This window comes from Chelonus insularis, unplaced genomic scaffold (genome assembly GCF_013357705.1).
Source record: "Chelonus insularis isolate UGA/USDA-ARS -01 unplaced genomic scaffold, ASM1335770v1 contig_43_pilon, whole genome shotgun sequence".
Classification (NCBI taxonomy): domain Eukaryota; kingdom Metazoa; phylum Arthropoda; class Insecta; order Hymenoptera; family Braconidae; genus Chelonus; species Chelonus insularis.
The window spans coordinates 138722-154426 of NW_023276581.1; the positions used below are offsets into that span (position 1 = coordinate 138722).

The 15705-nt window shown below is 34.5% G+C and overlaps 1 protein-coding gene across 1 annotated transcript; it reads left to right on the forward strand.

Moving 5' to 3' along the window:
- Positions 1-13069: 13069 nt before the first annotated feature.
- LOC118069816 (uncharacterized) lies at positions 13070-14225 on the forward strand (the record flags this gene model as incomplete). The annotated part of the gene is made up of 3 exons (XM_035088148.1): positions 13070-13922; positions 13988-13995; positions 14068-14225. Coding segments are annotated over exons 1-3 (1019 nt in total), but the record flags the coding sequence as incomplete, so codon positions are not given.
- Positions 14226-15705: the final 1480 nt, after the last annotated feature.

The following is a 15705-nucleotide window of genomic DNA, read 5'->3' on the forward strand; positions in this document are numbered from 1 at the left end:
ATACTCCACTTCGGACGAAGTTGATTTTCAACATCCAACGGCATTTTCTGATGTGTATGTTCCGGGTCCTAGACCTAATTATTCCGTGAAACAAGAAGCGTTTCACACCCAAAACGCTATCAACAGGTAGAACTTGAAATTTACGAAGATTCTCGTAAAGACCCTATCTATTTCATCAAAGAAGTCGAACGACGTATGTTTTTAACAGGTCTTCAGGATCAATTTATTTTGGTGATGAAGTCTGTCTCAAGAGGTTATGCTTACGCATGGTTGGAAGGTCACCAGCAAGAGCTGAGCACATGGGAGATCTTAAAGTTTAAATTCGCGGAAAATTCCAGATCTAATGCCGGCGGCGGCAAATTGCCAACGGAAATATACACAGCTTACGTGTCACGGGCATATAATTTCCATGCGTTTGAGAATTCCGGTGCCAGTTGGGATACAATCTTGACTAAAATTAATACGGGTTTCGATGAAAAACTCAGGTACATAGCCTACGGGGCGAACATAATGAATGTCTAAAGACTTCACGCGTTTGCTCGAAAGCTCGACAACGATCAGGAACTCAGTAGAATTAATAGCGATAGAAAAGTACACGAAAATCATGAAAGGAAGCCATATAAGCCCGCGGTTAAGGTTGTTTCGAGTAATAATAATAATGAAATGTCAACTTCTGATGAATAGGGCGCACAAGCTCTTCAAGTTTGTGCTGCACAAAAAAAACGAATTTCGTTTGCCGACAGCAAAAATGATATCGCTAATCAATGTCGTCATTTACAATCAAACAGGATATAACCAATCAGAAGATTGACAAGTTAACATCGTCTATCACAGAATTAGTCAATAAGATAAAGACCTCAGAAACTCCAACCACTAGGGAACCTATATGTTATAATTGTAACGCAAAAGGTCATTACGCAAACAAATGTTCAAATCCAGCTACTCCTTGACCGCGTTATAATAATGGTATACCTCCAAGAGAACAAAAGAACTAGTTGATCTAAAAGATATCTTGATTATGTCAGCAGAAAGACTGCGTTCAGACGCTAGAAAGTTAGATGAGGAGTATAAAAAATTAGAAGAATCGATTAAGTTGAATGACCGTGATCCGACGGACCGCGAAAATCATGTTTCATTGATTATATAAGATGACAATTATTTATAAATGATATCAGTGCTCTGCAGTGGTCTGGGTGCAACCCGAAAGGTCCACACGACCAACTTGCCAGTGGAAAAAATAAAAAAACAATTTGAATAGAACCCGTTTTCATTTTTTATAACAAATGGAATTGTTATAAAAGAAATGAGTCTGTTTTTATTCATTTGATATGGTTAGTTACTTTATTTCAGTAACAGAAAAAATTGTGCGTTAGAAGAATTCGAATGTACCTCATAGATCCTTTTTTTCATTATTTACAACGAATTTCATTGTTATACACGAAAAAAGTATGTTTTCATTTATGGCATACGGTTGGTAACATTTTTTTAGTAAACGAAAAAATTATGCGTTAAAAGTACGCATATATATAGAAAGGGTCCCTATTTTTATTGTTTATAACAATTTAAAACTTATTATTTAAATATTACTATGATCAATAATCACTTGTTAACAATGTTCAATTGTTATGAACACAATTCCATATTATTGACAATTATTATTGACTATTATAGCGTCTTTAATGCTGTTTTCTCAATCCTGACACGAGTTTAAAATTCTTTCATTGCTGATATTGTTTTTGAAATTTTTTTTTCGATGAAATATTGTCATCATATATCCAGTATTCCAATCATTTGATATTCATATTTTTTTTATGATTTCAAAATTTTGTCCAAAAAATGGTACAATTTATAAATTGAGAAATTCAGGTTATTTTCCATTTTTGCTAGATGTTTGGTTCTGCAAAAAAAAATGGCTCCACCGATTTTCCTGAAAACTTTTTCAGTTTTAAGTTACGTAATTACGCGTCGAATGCAATTGGTCCTACATCGATATCATTTTTTGTTCTCGAGATAATCGAGGCGAAAAATAATTCCGAACGTACGTACGCACATATGCACATACGCACATACGTACAAACGCACAAACGCACACACAGACGTCTACGTGAAAACTATCGTATTCAACTCTGGGGACTTTAAAACGTGGAGATATGTAAAAATTAGCGCTTCGCAAAATCGGACCCATTACTATAACTTCCCACTGGGAAGTTAATAAATAAATGATCTCGAGAATAAATAATTTTAGACAAAATACTTTTATCGAATAAAGGACAACACGTGTTAGCGCTTTGCCGCCTTTTATCTATTCCTTTGATTAACAAGTGACGCGTCAAAAGTTGTTTACGCATCCAACTCAAGTTACAATGAGACAAATAAGTTTTTATATTCCTTCGAGAAAGTTTTCGTGATGTAAACACGACAACAAAAGGACTTCAGTTCTCGAAGTTTTTAACGAAAATTTTTGATACGCAGATTTTTTTATAATGTAGAAAAACTATTGGAACTAAATAACGGAACATGAAAATTCATAATGAAAAAAAAAGAAATTTTAAGTAAAAATTGACTTTTTGACGCCAACGTAGTTTGGGCGCCAATTGAAATGTCTCCTGGCGAAGAGGTATATTGCCGCGCCAGGAGAAAGAGATTGTGGATAGTTGGAGGGGGAGAGATCTGAGGGAGAGAATATGGATAAATACTCATACAGTGAGTGAGGGGATTCCTGGATATTGTGGAGATTAGGTAGGATCTTTAGGGAAAAGGGAAAGTTAATTTAGGGAATGGGAAATGCACTAGGAAGCGCGGGAAAGGTCGTATGAGCTCTCTCTCTCTCTATCTGTCTCTGTCCCGTTCCATCTATCTTGTTCACTTCTGAGAAATCCTCGCCAGGTTCGAGAGCTTATGAATTTGAATAAGGAATAGCTTGAGTATTCCAGGGTCTTGCCGGGCAGAGAAGTCAATTAGATTTTTGATTGATGATTTCTGCGTATAATTTGCATACAGTCATGCGTGTTCTCACTTACCTTTATCTCCCTTCTGTGGTAGAGCTGGTGTGGTTGAGGAGAGACAACGATGAGCGAGAGGAAAAGAAGTAGCGATTATAATTGAATGGATTATTAAGTGATATTTATCGAATTATATAAATTAAGTTGATCGAGATAACGACGATGCAAAGCGACAAAGAGACCCACGCAGCGTCGGCGTGTAACACCGATCCGTCGGCACGCGGTGTTAATGCAATAAATGTGCGTTGTTTCCAGTATTCCTTAACCGTCAGTTAAAACCTGCAAATACACATGCAAAAGGGGCAGAAGGATGTTATCCCTTGAGAATAGTCTTCCAGGATAGGTAATATGAACAATCTGTTCATTTATTGTTTAATACACCTGTACGCAGGATTCTACCAACTGCTAGCTAGTCACTGACTAACTGGCTGACTCGCCGCTAACTGGCTGCTCCCGTGTCGTGCGTCGAAGTAATAGTATCGTTTTGGCGGCACCCCCACCATGCGTTGACTCCGCCCTCCTGGCTCGACCGAAGCGACGCTCTGCCGGATGTGGTTTGAAGCTGACCGTCATTCGACCTTAGCTAGTAAAATAGGTCCCTGGAGTGTCGGCGATAGATGTCGTGGTCGCCGGGTAGATGGCGTGGTTGCTGAATAGGTGGCGTGGTTGCTAGAACAGCTAATGTTCTCCCCGAGAGGGCGACATAAGTTTCTGTTTTGTAACTTTGCTCCGTCTGGCATGGATGACGCCACTTGTCCGAAATAGACAATGATTCCACTCGTCTTGTAACAATATATAACAAATTGGTCCCAAGTTATTGCAAATAGTCATTGGTAACAATTATTCTCATGTAGATTACAGGCTAATGAGTCTTAGCATATTTTAGAAGTATTGTATTATGTGTGCTATTATTGTTGGCCATTCTAACATTGGATTCTAACATCAGGTTGTTGATAGTAATTGGAAAAAGTTAGTTCCGTGATATTTCATCACTTAAATTAGCATTTTTAATTAATATACATCCATCGTACGTCCGAATTTATTGTGAAGCGCGTCTCGGATAATAAAATATACGACAAATTGGTGCCAAGTTATTGCAAATAGTCATTAGTGACACTTATCATTATGTAGATTAAAAGACAATGACTACTTAGCATAACTTGGGACTACTTTATTGGATATTTCATCATTCTAAGCCATTTTCATAAAGAATTTTTACATCAGATTGTTGTTAGATATTGAAAACAGTAAGTTCTGTGATATTTCTTCTTCAAATAAGCATTTATGATTGATACACATTCTAGAGCTAGTCTAGAATGGTAAAGTATATAACAAATTGGTCCCAAGTTATTGCAAATAGTCATTAGTAACAATTATTCTCATGTAGATTAAGGGCCAATGAGTACTTCTGAATAATTTATTTGTTCTGACTTCGAGTCGGGCCGGACGAGCAAACTAAAACTAGTGGACTGTAATAAATAAGAGCAGAATAAAAACAAAGGTTCGATGCTAGAAGGTTCCTTAAAAAGAGTTTATTAACACCAAAATTGTATGGTTTTTTCGCTTTTATTAACAATTAACAATTAAACTAGTACAATAGAAAGCACTAATCACTAAGGTTCATTGAGTTGTCCGTAATTCAACTATTTCTACACTTGTGAATTGTCTGCTGGTCAATGTTTCACCAAAAAAACGTCTCAAAACAGTGAATAGCAACATTCACGATATACACCAGAGTTGTTTGGGTACGCGATGTATATGTGAATGTCCGTGAGGCACTATGGCGTCGACGCCAGTTCAGCTTCGCGCCCAGAGACACTACAACTGACTGTACTGGACCACTGGCACTGATGAGATTGATGTTGTTCACGAGAGTTGTCTAAGTCTGTTTGACCGTAATTTTAACTACAAAGGGTGAGCTGACTGCAAGAATCTGCGATTTGCTGCGAAAAGTTTTACAGAGAAGACCGCGTGATTTGCCTGGAGCTAACTGATGCCACAAGTGCTCGACCGCGTGCTTGTTGGCGTCACTAGGGCCGTAGAGTTGCCTTCTGGGCCATGAGGGAAATACTTCCCGATGATTGGTCCAGTGAGCTGACTGACGCGCCGGTGGACAAGTCCGGCATTAACCATTTTCGAATATTCTGAGACTTGCTGACTTGGGGCTCTCCAAGTCAGAACATTGTCCCACCATCAGCAACGCCTTTGCTGATCTCCTGCTGGTGGAGTGTATGGTAAAATGACTAGCTTTGTGAGTGGTCCGACGAGTTCTGCTGCTGCTATCCTAAGTTTGACTGTTCTGATGAGTCCGTCTGATCCTGGGAACACCTCAATCACTCTGGCGAGAGACCACTTCGTTGGTGGGAACCTCTCGTCAGTGAGTAGTACAAGTGAGCTGACTGTGATGTTGTGAAGGGAGTGTTTTCACTTGGAAATGGCGAGTTGCTGCTGAAGGTATTGTTTTGACCACGTTGACCAAAACGATTGGAGTCGCTGCTGAATAAATTGCCACCTGGACAAGCGTGGCATTGGCACATCTTCCAGTGAAGGCTATGGTAACGTTACGAGCGGTTCACCAACCAAGAAGTGTGCTGGAGTCAACGCTGAGATGTCTGTAGAGTCGGCTGAAAGAGGTTCGAGTGGTCTGGAATTAAGGACTGCTTCTATCTGGACAAGCAGTGTGGAAAGCTCTTCATATGTAAAGAGTGAGTCGCCTATAGTTCTGTGAAGATGAAACTTTACTGATTTGACTGCAGCTTCCCATTTTCCTCCCATATGTAGTGCAGCTGGTGGATTAAACTTCCAATCAGTTCCATCTTTTGCAAATACAGCTGCGAGTTGATTTCTTTGAGTTGTCTGGTTGGTAAAGTACCAACGACACATTTGAGGATATAAGCATTAATTGTAACTTGCTCCTGTGTGTGAGTTGATCTAAGTGTCACTGTTGTCACTCCTCTAGTATGTACAGCTGGTTCGTTACCAATTCCCAGCACTGATATCACTGATGGATGACGTTGGAGATGACAAGTCTTTACCACACTTGATGAGATGAATGTCAACTCAGACCCTGAGTCTATCAGGAGTCTTACTGGGAGCTGAGAGTAGTCTGAGAGTAATACTGCATTGGCTGTGGCGAGTAAGACTGCTGAGCTGTCTGATTGATCTGAAGACTCATTAATACATGTCTCTTTTGCTGCTCTAAATGCTGAAGAGAATCTTCCATGTATCTCTAAGTTGTCTGTAGGTTCTTGGTGATTGTTGAACCATGTGAGTCGTCTGAGAGTTGACTAGTGTGAGTTTGACTCTTTTCTTCAGCTGTAGGAGATCGAACGAGACCTTCTGACTCTTCTTCCAGGACCCTCAACCCTCCTGAGGCCGAAACCTCATGTGCTAAGGTCATCCTTTCCGTCGAGTCATCAGAAAAGCATTCTTTACTCCTGTTAGCGCATGTAGATTAACATGATTCATCACCATTGATTTTGAGTTCTCTGCATGTTGAGTGATCACACACCTGACGAGTGTGAAGCAAGATACTGATGGGCTGAGAGTTCAGAAATAGGGATGGAGTCGCTTGAGAGTCTCACTCTGCTGGGGGTTGAGCGTACGTTAGTACTGCGTTCTGCCTGGCCACCTTTCTCATGTCGGCTTGGTCTGTGCTTAAATCATAGCACTTCTCGACACTGGAGAGGGTGGACAGTGAACACCCTTCGGAGCTGTATGTCTGTGGAGAGTCCCGAATGTAGTCCCAAAGTATCACTGCATTGTCCAGTATTGTTCTTTCCCAGCTGAGGCTCGACGTTGCGAGAGTGGCTGCGGTGGCTTGTTGTGTGCTCTGGATCAGTAGGCCACGTTTCTGCCTGGCCTGCTATCATGCGTGCCGGTTGCACGAGGTAGACGGACGTGATGCTCTGCTCGGTTCCCACGTCACGTAGCGGCTGCTCAAGTTTACTGGCCACCAGGTATACCAAGAAGTAGTTTGCTGAGTCGACTGGGACATTGAGTGCCTTCAAGGCATCTAAGTTTTGGCGTACAACGTCTACCAGGTTATCGAGTTGTTCAGCTGACTTTGATGATGGTATGGTCACACTGAACAAGTTTTTGATGTGAGCGAAGATGAGTTGCTCTGGGTCATCATACCTGGTCTTGAGTTGGTTCCACGCTGGTTCATATCCATCGTCGTTCATCACTGCATGACGGATCAGTTGGAGTGGGGGGGCCTGATACGTTGGCTTTAAAGTAATGTAACTTTGCCACTGGTCTGAGATCTTCCCGATCGTGAACGAGAGATGTGAACATGTCCCTAAACTGCGTCCACGTTAATGAGTCGCCTGCGAATGTTGGGAGAGGGATCTCTGGGAGAGTTGCCTGTCTGTAGATCATTTGAGTCGTCTGCCGAGTTGAGGCTTTGTAGTCGTCGATGGCCTTCTGGATGTCCTTCTCGTGTAGTTCTGATTTAACCAGGGGTTAGGAGCAAAACTTTAGATCCTTTGGATGTTTTGCTCACTGAGCGATCGAATCCATAAAGAAAATATTCAGGTTAAAACATGAGTAAAACATTTAGCGAAAATAAAAGAATTTGATAGGAAAAAAATTTTCCAGTACTAATATTGTGTACCTCAAGTTTAGAGTATTTACTTTCGAGCTCTTTGAATATAAGATTAGAGATTGAGGAAAAAAAGCCGTAAGCATAAAAATACGTTCAGAATTGATATCCTAAATGCAAATCGTAGTAGCCTTGAAAAAAGATTAAAATAAAAATGTTAAGACACTAACAGTTTATGATGATAAACTTAAACCGGGGCTACCTGACGGGTCGTGTATATGGAAGCGAAGCGAATGGCCAGAGATTTACTCACTCGGAAACTAAGCCGACAGATGGAGCTGGCATAGATAGGTTCTAGTTGCTTCGAACGTTAATAACGTTTGCGGATGCAAAATAAATACATATTTCTTTTTTTTAGTCACTAAAAATTTTTAAAGTTCAAACAACAACGATTGATAATAATAAAGAATTAATTATATATTAGTGTTACTCTTTAATAAATTATTTAATAGTTAACAAGTCACCAAAATATTTCCAACGACACGAGAGCCATAGTGTGCTTGAATTTTTTTCAAGTCCACGCCTCTTTATATTGAGGTGATATTAATTAAACATAAATACTCTCACTTTTTTTTTCCGTTTCTTTGAACTATGAATTAGAAATGAATTGATAGAATTTTTTTTTACGGTAAAAATAACGACGATTCGTATTAATATTAAATCAATTATACATTACTGTCGAGCTGATAGACAATTATTTAATAGTTCACTATTTATTGTTTTCATTCATTTCTGTCAACTTTTACCGTCCAAAAAAATTTTTTAAAAAAAATTTAATCGGCTTATTTCTTATTTAGAGTCGGTGAAATCCAGAGTCTGCATCTTTGTCTAATTTCGCTGCACAGCCGCTATAAAAACTTCATTTTAAGATACATCAGTTAATAGATGTAAAAAATAAAATATTGTTAATAATACTTGAATATTATTATTAAACTTTTAAGAATAAATGAAAATAAAAAAGAATGCATTCAACAGTTGCTGATGCTAATCACTGAATAGCATCAACTAAATACGGTTAAAAACAGTTTTTTACAACAATTTATACTCGTCAGTAATCAAATAATTATATTAAAAATAATAATAGGCTGTTACAATTAATGAAATATTGAAAACAATTATTTACCATTAATGTTTATTTAACTTATTTTAAATTATTAGATAATTGTTACGAGGTAAACAATTATGATAAAGCTGATTGAAATTCAATAAAAATAATACTCTCATGTTGAGTAGGATACTACAGCAAAACAAATTAGTTTATATTGTTGATAATAGTTGAATGATGATAACAGAACTAGTTATTGAATAATTTTGAAAATTTCCTAGTTTTCATTACTTACATTTTTTAGTTGGATATTTTAAAAATCATACATATCACTATTAATCAAATGATATCAGAAATAATGACATTCATCAATCCCCAGTTATGAATAGTTTTGTTAATATTATGCTCCTGATATCAACAGTATTAACTAATTTTTTCTGTACTACATTTTACTCAATGTTAAATTATTGCTTTTATCAAATTTCAATTGGTTTTGGTAATCGTCAATAACTGAAAATAATATGAAATGATTGTTTTCAAAAAAAACTTAGTTTTTATTATATTTGGTTTTTCATAATAGTCTATTGCTGCTTTTAATATAATTGTCTCATTATCTTTTATGGATTTAAATAATTTGCTATTGTATTTTCATTGAAAACTTTTCAAGCAGGCACCCACCTACATACTAACTCTAGCAATGTTGTTCGACTTTGAAAATTGCGCGCGTGCTCCTGTATTAAATGTACTTCCTTATATTAACAATTTTCTTTGTATTTCGGTATTTAACTGTTTGACAATTTGTATTAAAGAAAATGGTAATGAATACCGTTGATAATGACTCTCTTCATATATTCATGAGATTATCATATTAAAAATAAAACAATATACGTATTCGTATACGAGTAGTTCGATATTTTTAAAAGCCATATCTTATTGTCAATATCTATTTAATATTATTTCAAATGATTATATCTTATTTTTAACCATTTACTACTTTACTTTATATTGTTCTTAATGGAATTAAAATAATAGTGATACAACTATTCGACGAATTTTATTATTTTTTACATTATACACCTCACTATTTATGAAATAATTAGTATTACTATAAATTCAAATATGTAAAAAACAATTAAATCCATACAATTATTCGATAAAAAATTTTATCCATATCAGTTTACTGTTATTGTTCAGTATGAAATTAAACTTCTATATCGCATTCTATCTAACCATTTAGAGTTTTTTTTTCTCAAATTCAAACTAGTTTTAAAAATAAAAATTTTCAGCTCAAAGTAGAGTCACACCAAAAATCTTGCTATGTTAAAAGTTGGGAGCCTCAGGAGAAAATGTTTCTTGAGTTTCAATTGGGGCTGTAAAACTTTACGGCTCCTTATTGTTCATTGTTAACAATACAGTCTCCTTTCTGAAGAATTTGTCCTACCTTAATAATTGTCTGCATGGGCCTCATAAACTCCTCAATTCGTGGGCCCAGCATAGAAGGTGTATGCAATCCCTCTTTTTGAACGCAAAAATTAATTCTTATGTCGATAATTTTTCTGATTTGTCATTAAAATATAAACACTTTTATATCTTATTATTTTGAATTATATACAATGAAAGATTGAATGGTATGGTGGAGCATAATCAGGGGAAGCCACAGAAAAATGGAACATAAAGAAAAATTGTAAGGTATAACAAATTAAGTAATGAAGTTACAAATATTGAAAAATTGTATTTCATGAAAAGATGAAAAAATTGACGATAAAAAGCCACTATAAGCATTTTTAAGCTTACTTCAATAAATTTATGAATTTTTTTCAAGCATTCTTCTCTACCTCGGCGTTCCATTTCATACTATATTTTACTTTATACTTTATTCATATTTTATACTTACTTACTATTTATAAATCAGTGATAAATTCAAATAATTATTCACATAACAAATACTTTTTGTGTTTAAAATGTATACTTCGAACACCAGAAGCACTAGAGCACTGGACGTTTTAAAATTTATGGCAGAGTGAGAGATTTTACCTATAAAAATAATCAAAGTTAACTCATCCACCTCAAAAGAATGTGCTTGCATACACCTCTTATGGTGGATTCATGGATTGTCGGGTAATTATCTATCTGATCGTTTTTAGGCGAAGATCAATTATTCATTCAATATATGAAGGGGAATTCATTCGTCACCAAGTTTTTGGTGATAAACATAATTTTTAAATTTCTAGTAGTAAAATATTCTATATATAGTAGCAAGTAGAACATATGCATAAAATTGAAAACGAACTTTTTTTTTTACACAACGTTATGTTCCCATGCATTTAAGCGAGACGGTGCTTTCAGCAGTATCGTATTGCAGAAGAGAATATGATTATTTAAAATAGCAGCATGTATTTAATATATGACAATTGTTATGACGATGAACACTTAATTGTTAATTGTCATCTACAGCAAGAATAGGCAAACCTGGTTTCTCGAAATCAGAAACATATATTAAGACTATGAGAAAAAATTGTTCATTGCCAAGTGCGCCAATACCTGACCGACAAGACGTTTTTGCCTGCCCGCATAAGCGCACACTGGAAATCTGAGTTAAAATAACAATAGGATACTTTGATGTTGAGTAATAAACCTAGGTCTCAATATTGCATTTCTAACCTAGGTAGAATCGTTCGACTTTTGTGACTGAACGGTTAAGTCCCCTAATAAATTTTCTGCCTTTCAGAACTTATTCATCAATTTTCGGAAAGCGAAAGAAGTGAAAAAAAATGCCTGCGAAGGTAGCAAAACAATACATATCCGAAGTTTATTGGACCCAATAAATAGATATAATTGTCCAATGGATTTTTGGATTTATTTTGGGTATTGCGTGCTCCTTTACTACCCCTAATTTTACTTTTCTATTGTTCACTATAAAAATAGAATATATTCACAAATTGTTTCATAAATATTATGAATAAATGGGCAGAAGAAAAGAGTCGCGCGCTAATTTATACGCCTTAATAAAATTACAATGATAAATTTTATGTCCAATGTTGAAGACGTGAACAATACGTGCTCAATCTCTAGAAGTAAATACGAAATGTCATAAAAAAAATTTATAATTCAATTGTTTAGCTCTATTGTACATACAAGAATTTTGCCTAAGTCGCAGATAACAAATTTAGAATCTACTTTGGCAAACTCACATAACGTGCCGTCAACGGAAATAATAATTCGACGATTTTTATACGCCTTGTAATGTAAATTACTTTATCTTTCACAATCTATTTAAAGCAAATATTACAAGATTCATTCTTGTCTGCGTAGATATTAATAATTAAATATTATTGGGGAAAGTTAGAAATAAACTTAAAAGTAGCTATGGATAATAACTAATCGTTTTATGTACTGAATAATGTCATCATGATTGACCATAAATATACATAGAAACAGTTGAATACTGTTAAAAACGAATTTTTCACTACACTAACACCCAACCACTACAACATAGTCACATCGAAAACAGTTATATATTGTTCTAAACAATCAACATTTTTAGAGGTGATTTTTTACTATTAGCAACTGTAATAGATTTGAATAGAATCTGAAATTAATATTTTAAGCAAGATAGTCAATTCCTTTAATTTTTTGATAAAAGTAACTTCATTAAATAAAAACAGGGCATGTAATTGTTTACAAATACTAATTGTCAAAAATTTGGTTAATGTAGTGTAAAATCTTAGTTACTGGCAGTTACACATATGAAAAAAACTTTTCACTTATACAAATTTCGAAATGGTTATTTTGTTTATCATTTTTTTAGGGCATACATACTGGTAACTAAACTCGGCATTTGATGTCAGCTCACCCAGATATTTATCAAAGATTTCGAAGTGAACAAGAAAAAGAGACAAGTAAAGGAGTGTCAACTATTGAGGGCATAAAAAAATAGAGGCTCAACCATTAAATCGAGTTAATTTATCTAAATCAACTCTTAAAAACGCGATCTTGGAGCTTGTGACTGTTAACGGAAGGCCTTTCTCAATCCTAGAAGACTCAGGGATGCGCAAGATTTTACAACCTATTTTGGAACGATTGCCGCCAGATGAAAAGCTTAATACGTCACCCGAATGTGTTAAACTTTATATATATGAAGAGTCGGACCGGATCATTAAATTAATTGAACATGAGGTGCAAAACAAAAAATTAATCAGTTTGAAAGTTGATGTAGCTTCACGTCACGGACGCTCTTTTCTTGGCTTAAACATCCAATTTATTCAAAATGGAAAAATATCTATACGAACTTTGGGTGTTGTTGAACTAACAGATAAACATACTAGTGAACATTTGAAGACCGTTATATTAGAAGTTTTTGAAAAATATAGTATCAACATTAAAAATATTTATTCGTTCATCTCGGATAATGCTGCGAATATGCTAAAATTACATACTTTACTGGAAAATTGTCAAAATTTTGAAGCTCTCAAATTATGTGATGACGCAGCAGAGGATAGTGATAACGAAAATGAAGAAGTCTTGAATGAAGATGACATCAACGATGGATCTGATGAAGCGGAAGTCGAAGTAGATAATGACGATCCTGATGACCAGACAGTCCAATCACTGGAAAATATTTTCGCCGATGAAAAAAGCAGCAAAATAGTAAATATCCGGTGTGCTGCTCATACTTTGCAGTTGGCCATTGACGATGGCATAAAAATGAGCAAGATACGGAAGGATTCGGTCATGAACCAGATGAAAAAACTATTTCCCACTATTTCGAAACCAGTGTTAGATGTAGTAACAAGGTGGCATTCCACGCATGACATGCTAGCTTCCTTGGTAAATTTCAAGGATTTCCCTACAGAGATAAAATATTTAAGTGGAAAAGATTGGGAAAATATCAATATTTACGTGGAAGTTTTAAAATCAGCAAAAATGGCCATAAAAACGTTCCAAAATGAGCAACTTATCATGCCCGAATTTTTTTCTACTTGGCTATTGTGCAAAGAGCAGATTCAAAAAATTGATAACGTATTTGCAAAGAATATTGTTGATTGCATGACGAATAGAGAAAAGAAATTATTACAAAATGAAGCTCTATTAGGAAGTATTTTCTTAGATCCACTGTTGAACTGTTTGTTAGAAGAAGATCAGAAGACTTCAGCTATCAATCATCTAGAAGAAGTGTGGATAAAACTTCAAAAAATAAACTCATCTACAATAGAAGCAGAACGAAAAGATCACTGTATGGACATTGATGAAGATAATTCAAGTGAAAAAATAGGTATGATGCCATCAATATTAATAGAAAAATTACACAAAAAAAAAAAGCAAAAATGGACACTTCAGGAATAGATGTGAAGCCTATACTTCATCGATTTTATAACGATCAAGAGAGAAGTGAAGAAACACGTTTATTAGATTTTTAGGAAAAAAATAAATTCGTTCACCCCAAATTATATCAAATTGCAATAATTGTATTGGCAACACCAGCAACACAAGTCAGTGTCAAAAGATTATTTTCCGGATTAAAATATATATTTTCAGATTTGAGAGGAAAACTGAATACCAACATATTGAATGCAAAGTAAAATTCACTATATTAAAATGTATTGAATTTGGAATATATTAATGTATGAAATTAATAAAATCAATAATAAAAAGGTTCATACATTTTAGTTACAGCAGTTTTTGCAATATTGCTAAATTAATACCCGAGTCGGCATAAAATATTACATTTTTTTTTATCCATTCATCCTTTCGATCCTCCATTCAATCTTTTTATCATGATTTATTATATTTTCTTCTGAGGTGAATGAAATGAAAATAAAGTCGAAACTAAACCTTACTCCATCCTTCTTGTTTTAATGCTAATTGTTATGTACAACCTGTGCATATGTTTATAGTAATATAAAATAGACCAGATCTTCACAAACAAAACTTTAATCCATGAAGCGGTATATAAAGAAGAATATTCTGAGCGAAACTGCTTAGGCATTTTCTGTTGATGAAAAATTTTTTAGATTATAAATCAAGTAAGTGCCAATAAAAGCGCATCATTTTCCACGGGTAAAATTATGGTAAGAGAAATCAAAAGAAAATTTATTATGATTTTCAATTGAAAGTTTGAATCAACGAAAATCATTATCTGAAAGAATTTTCCTTAACATCAAAAGTAATTCAAACTTGCGAATTGCAATAAAAAATTGTATTTATTTTTCGTTTTAATCTTTCATCATTTGTTTTGCCTGCAAATAATGCTCTCTTATAAGTGAATTTTTTTTTTCTAGAATTTACTTATGGATTGAAGTATTGGCTGTGGTTACCTTTCATATTTTTTTTCTTTTTTTTTTTCTTCTTTATAATTATTATAAATTATATAAGATCTGAAATTCAAATAGAAATGACCAATGAGGAAGTGTAATGTTCCGGTCAATATGAAATAAAGATGAAAGTTGAAACAACATAGGAAAAGTATCAATTCGTTCCAAACTGCATCATCAAGAATTTCAATATAATTAATGAAAAATATTTCAGTATGTTTCGTTATACAAATAAATCGGGTTTTGAGAATAAATTTTGGAAATATACTTGAAGTTTACAAGAAAACAATAAAAGTAATGCCAGCTGCAGTCTGGTAGTCAATGTTATGCGCGGAGCTCTACATTTTAGTATTGATTAATATCGATCGATTCGAAACATAAAAACTGTTCACGAATGTTTTTGTAAGATATTACTTTAATGAAACTTCTCTTGAGCTCGGAGAGCATTTCTAAAATTTCTTATTGAATATTGATTACCTCAAATAAAAGTATAATTTCTTTTTGTGGAAAATAATTTTGAAATGTCTTTTTGTAATCATCGAATGAACTGTACATCATTTATAACCATAAATTGAACATCTTGAACATCAAGTTAAATAAACTTGACTTGTCATCGAATTTATTAACTGAGAAAAAAAATGTTCTCTCATTTAATTCGAACACATCTAATAAATTCTAATTTATAATCAAAGTTGTGAAATGAATAAGAAAAATTTAGATAGGCTTAATGTAAGATAGAAAAGA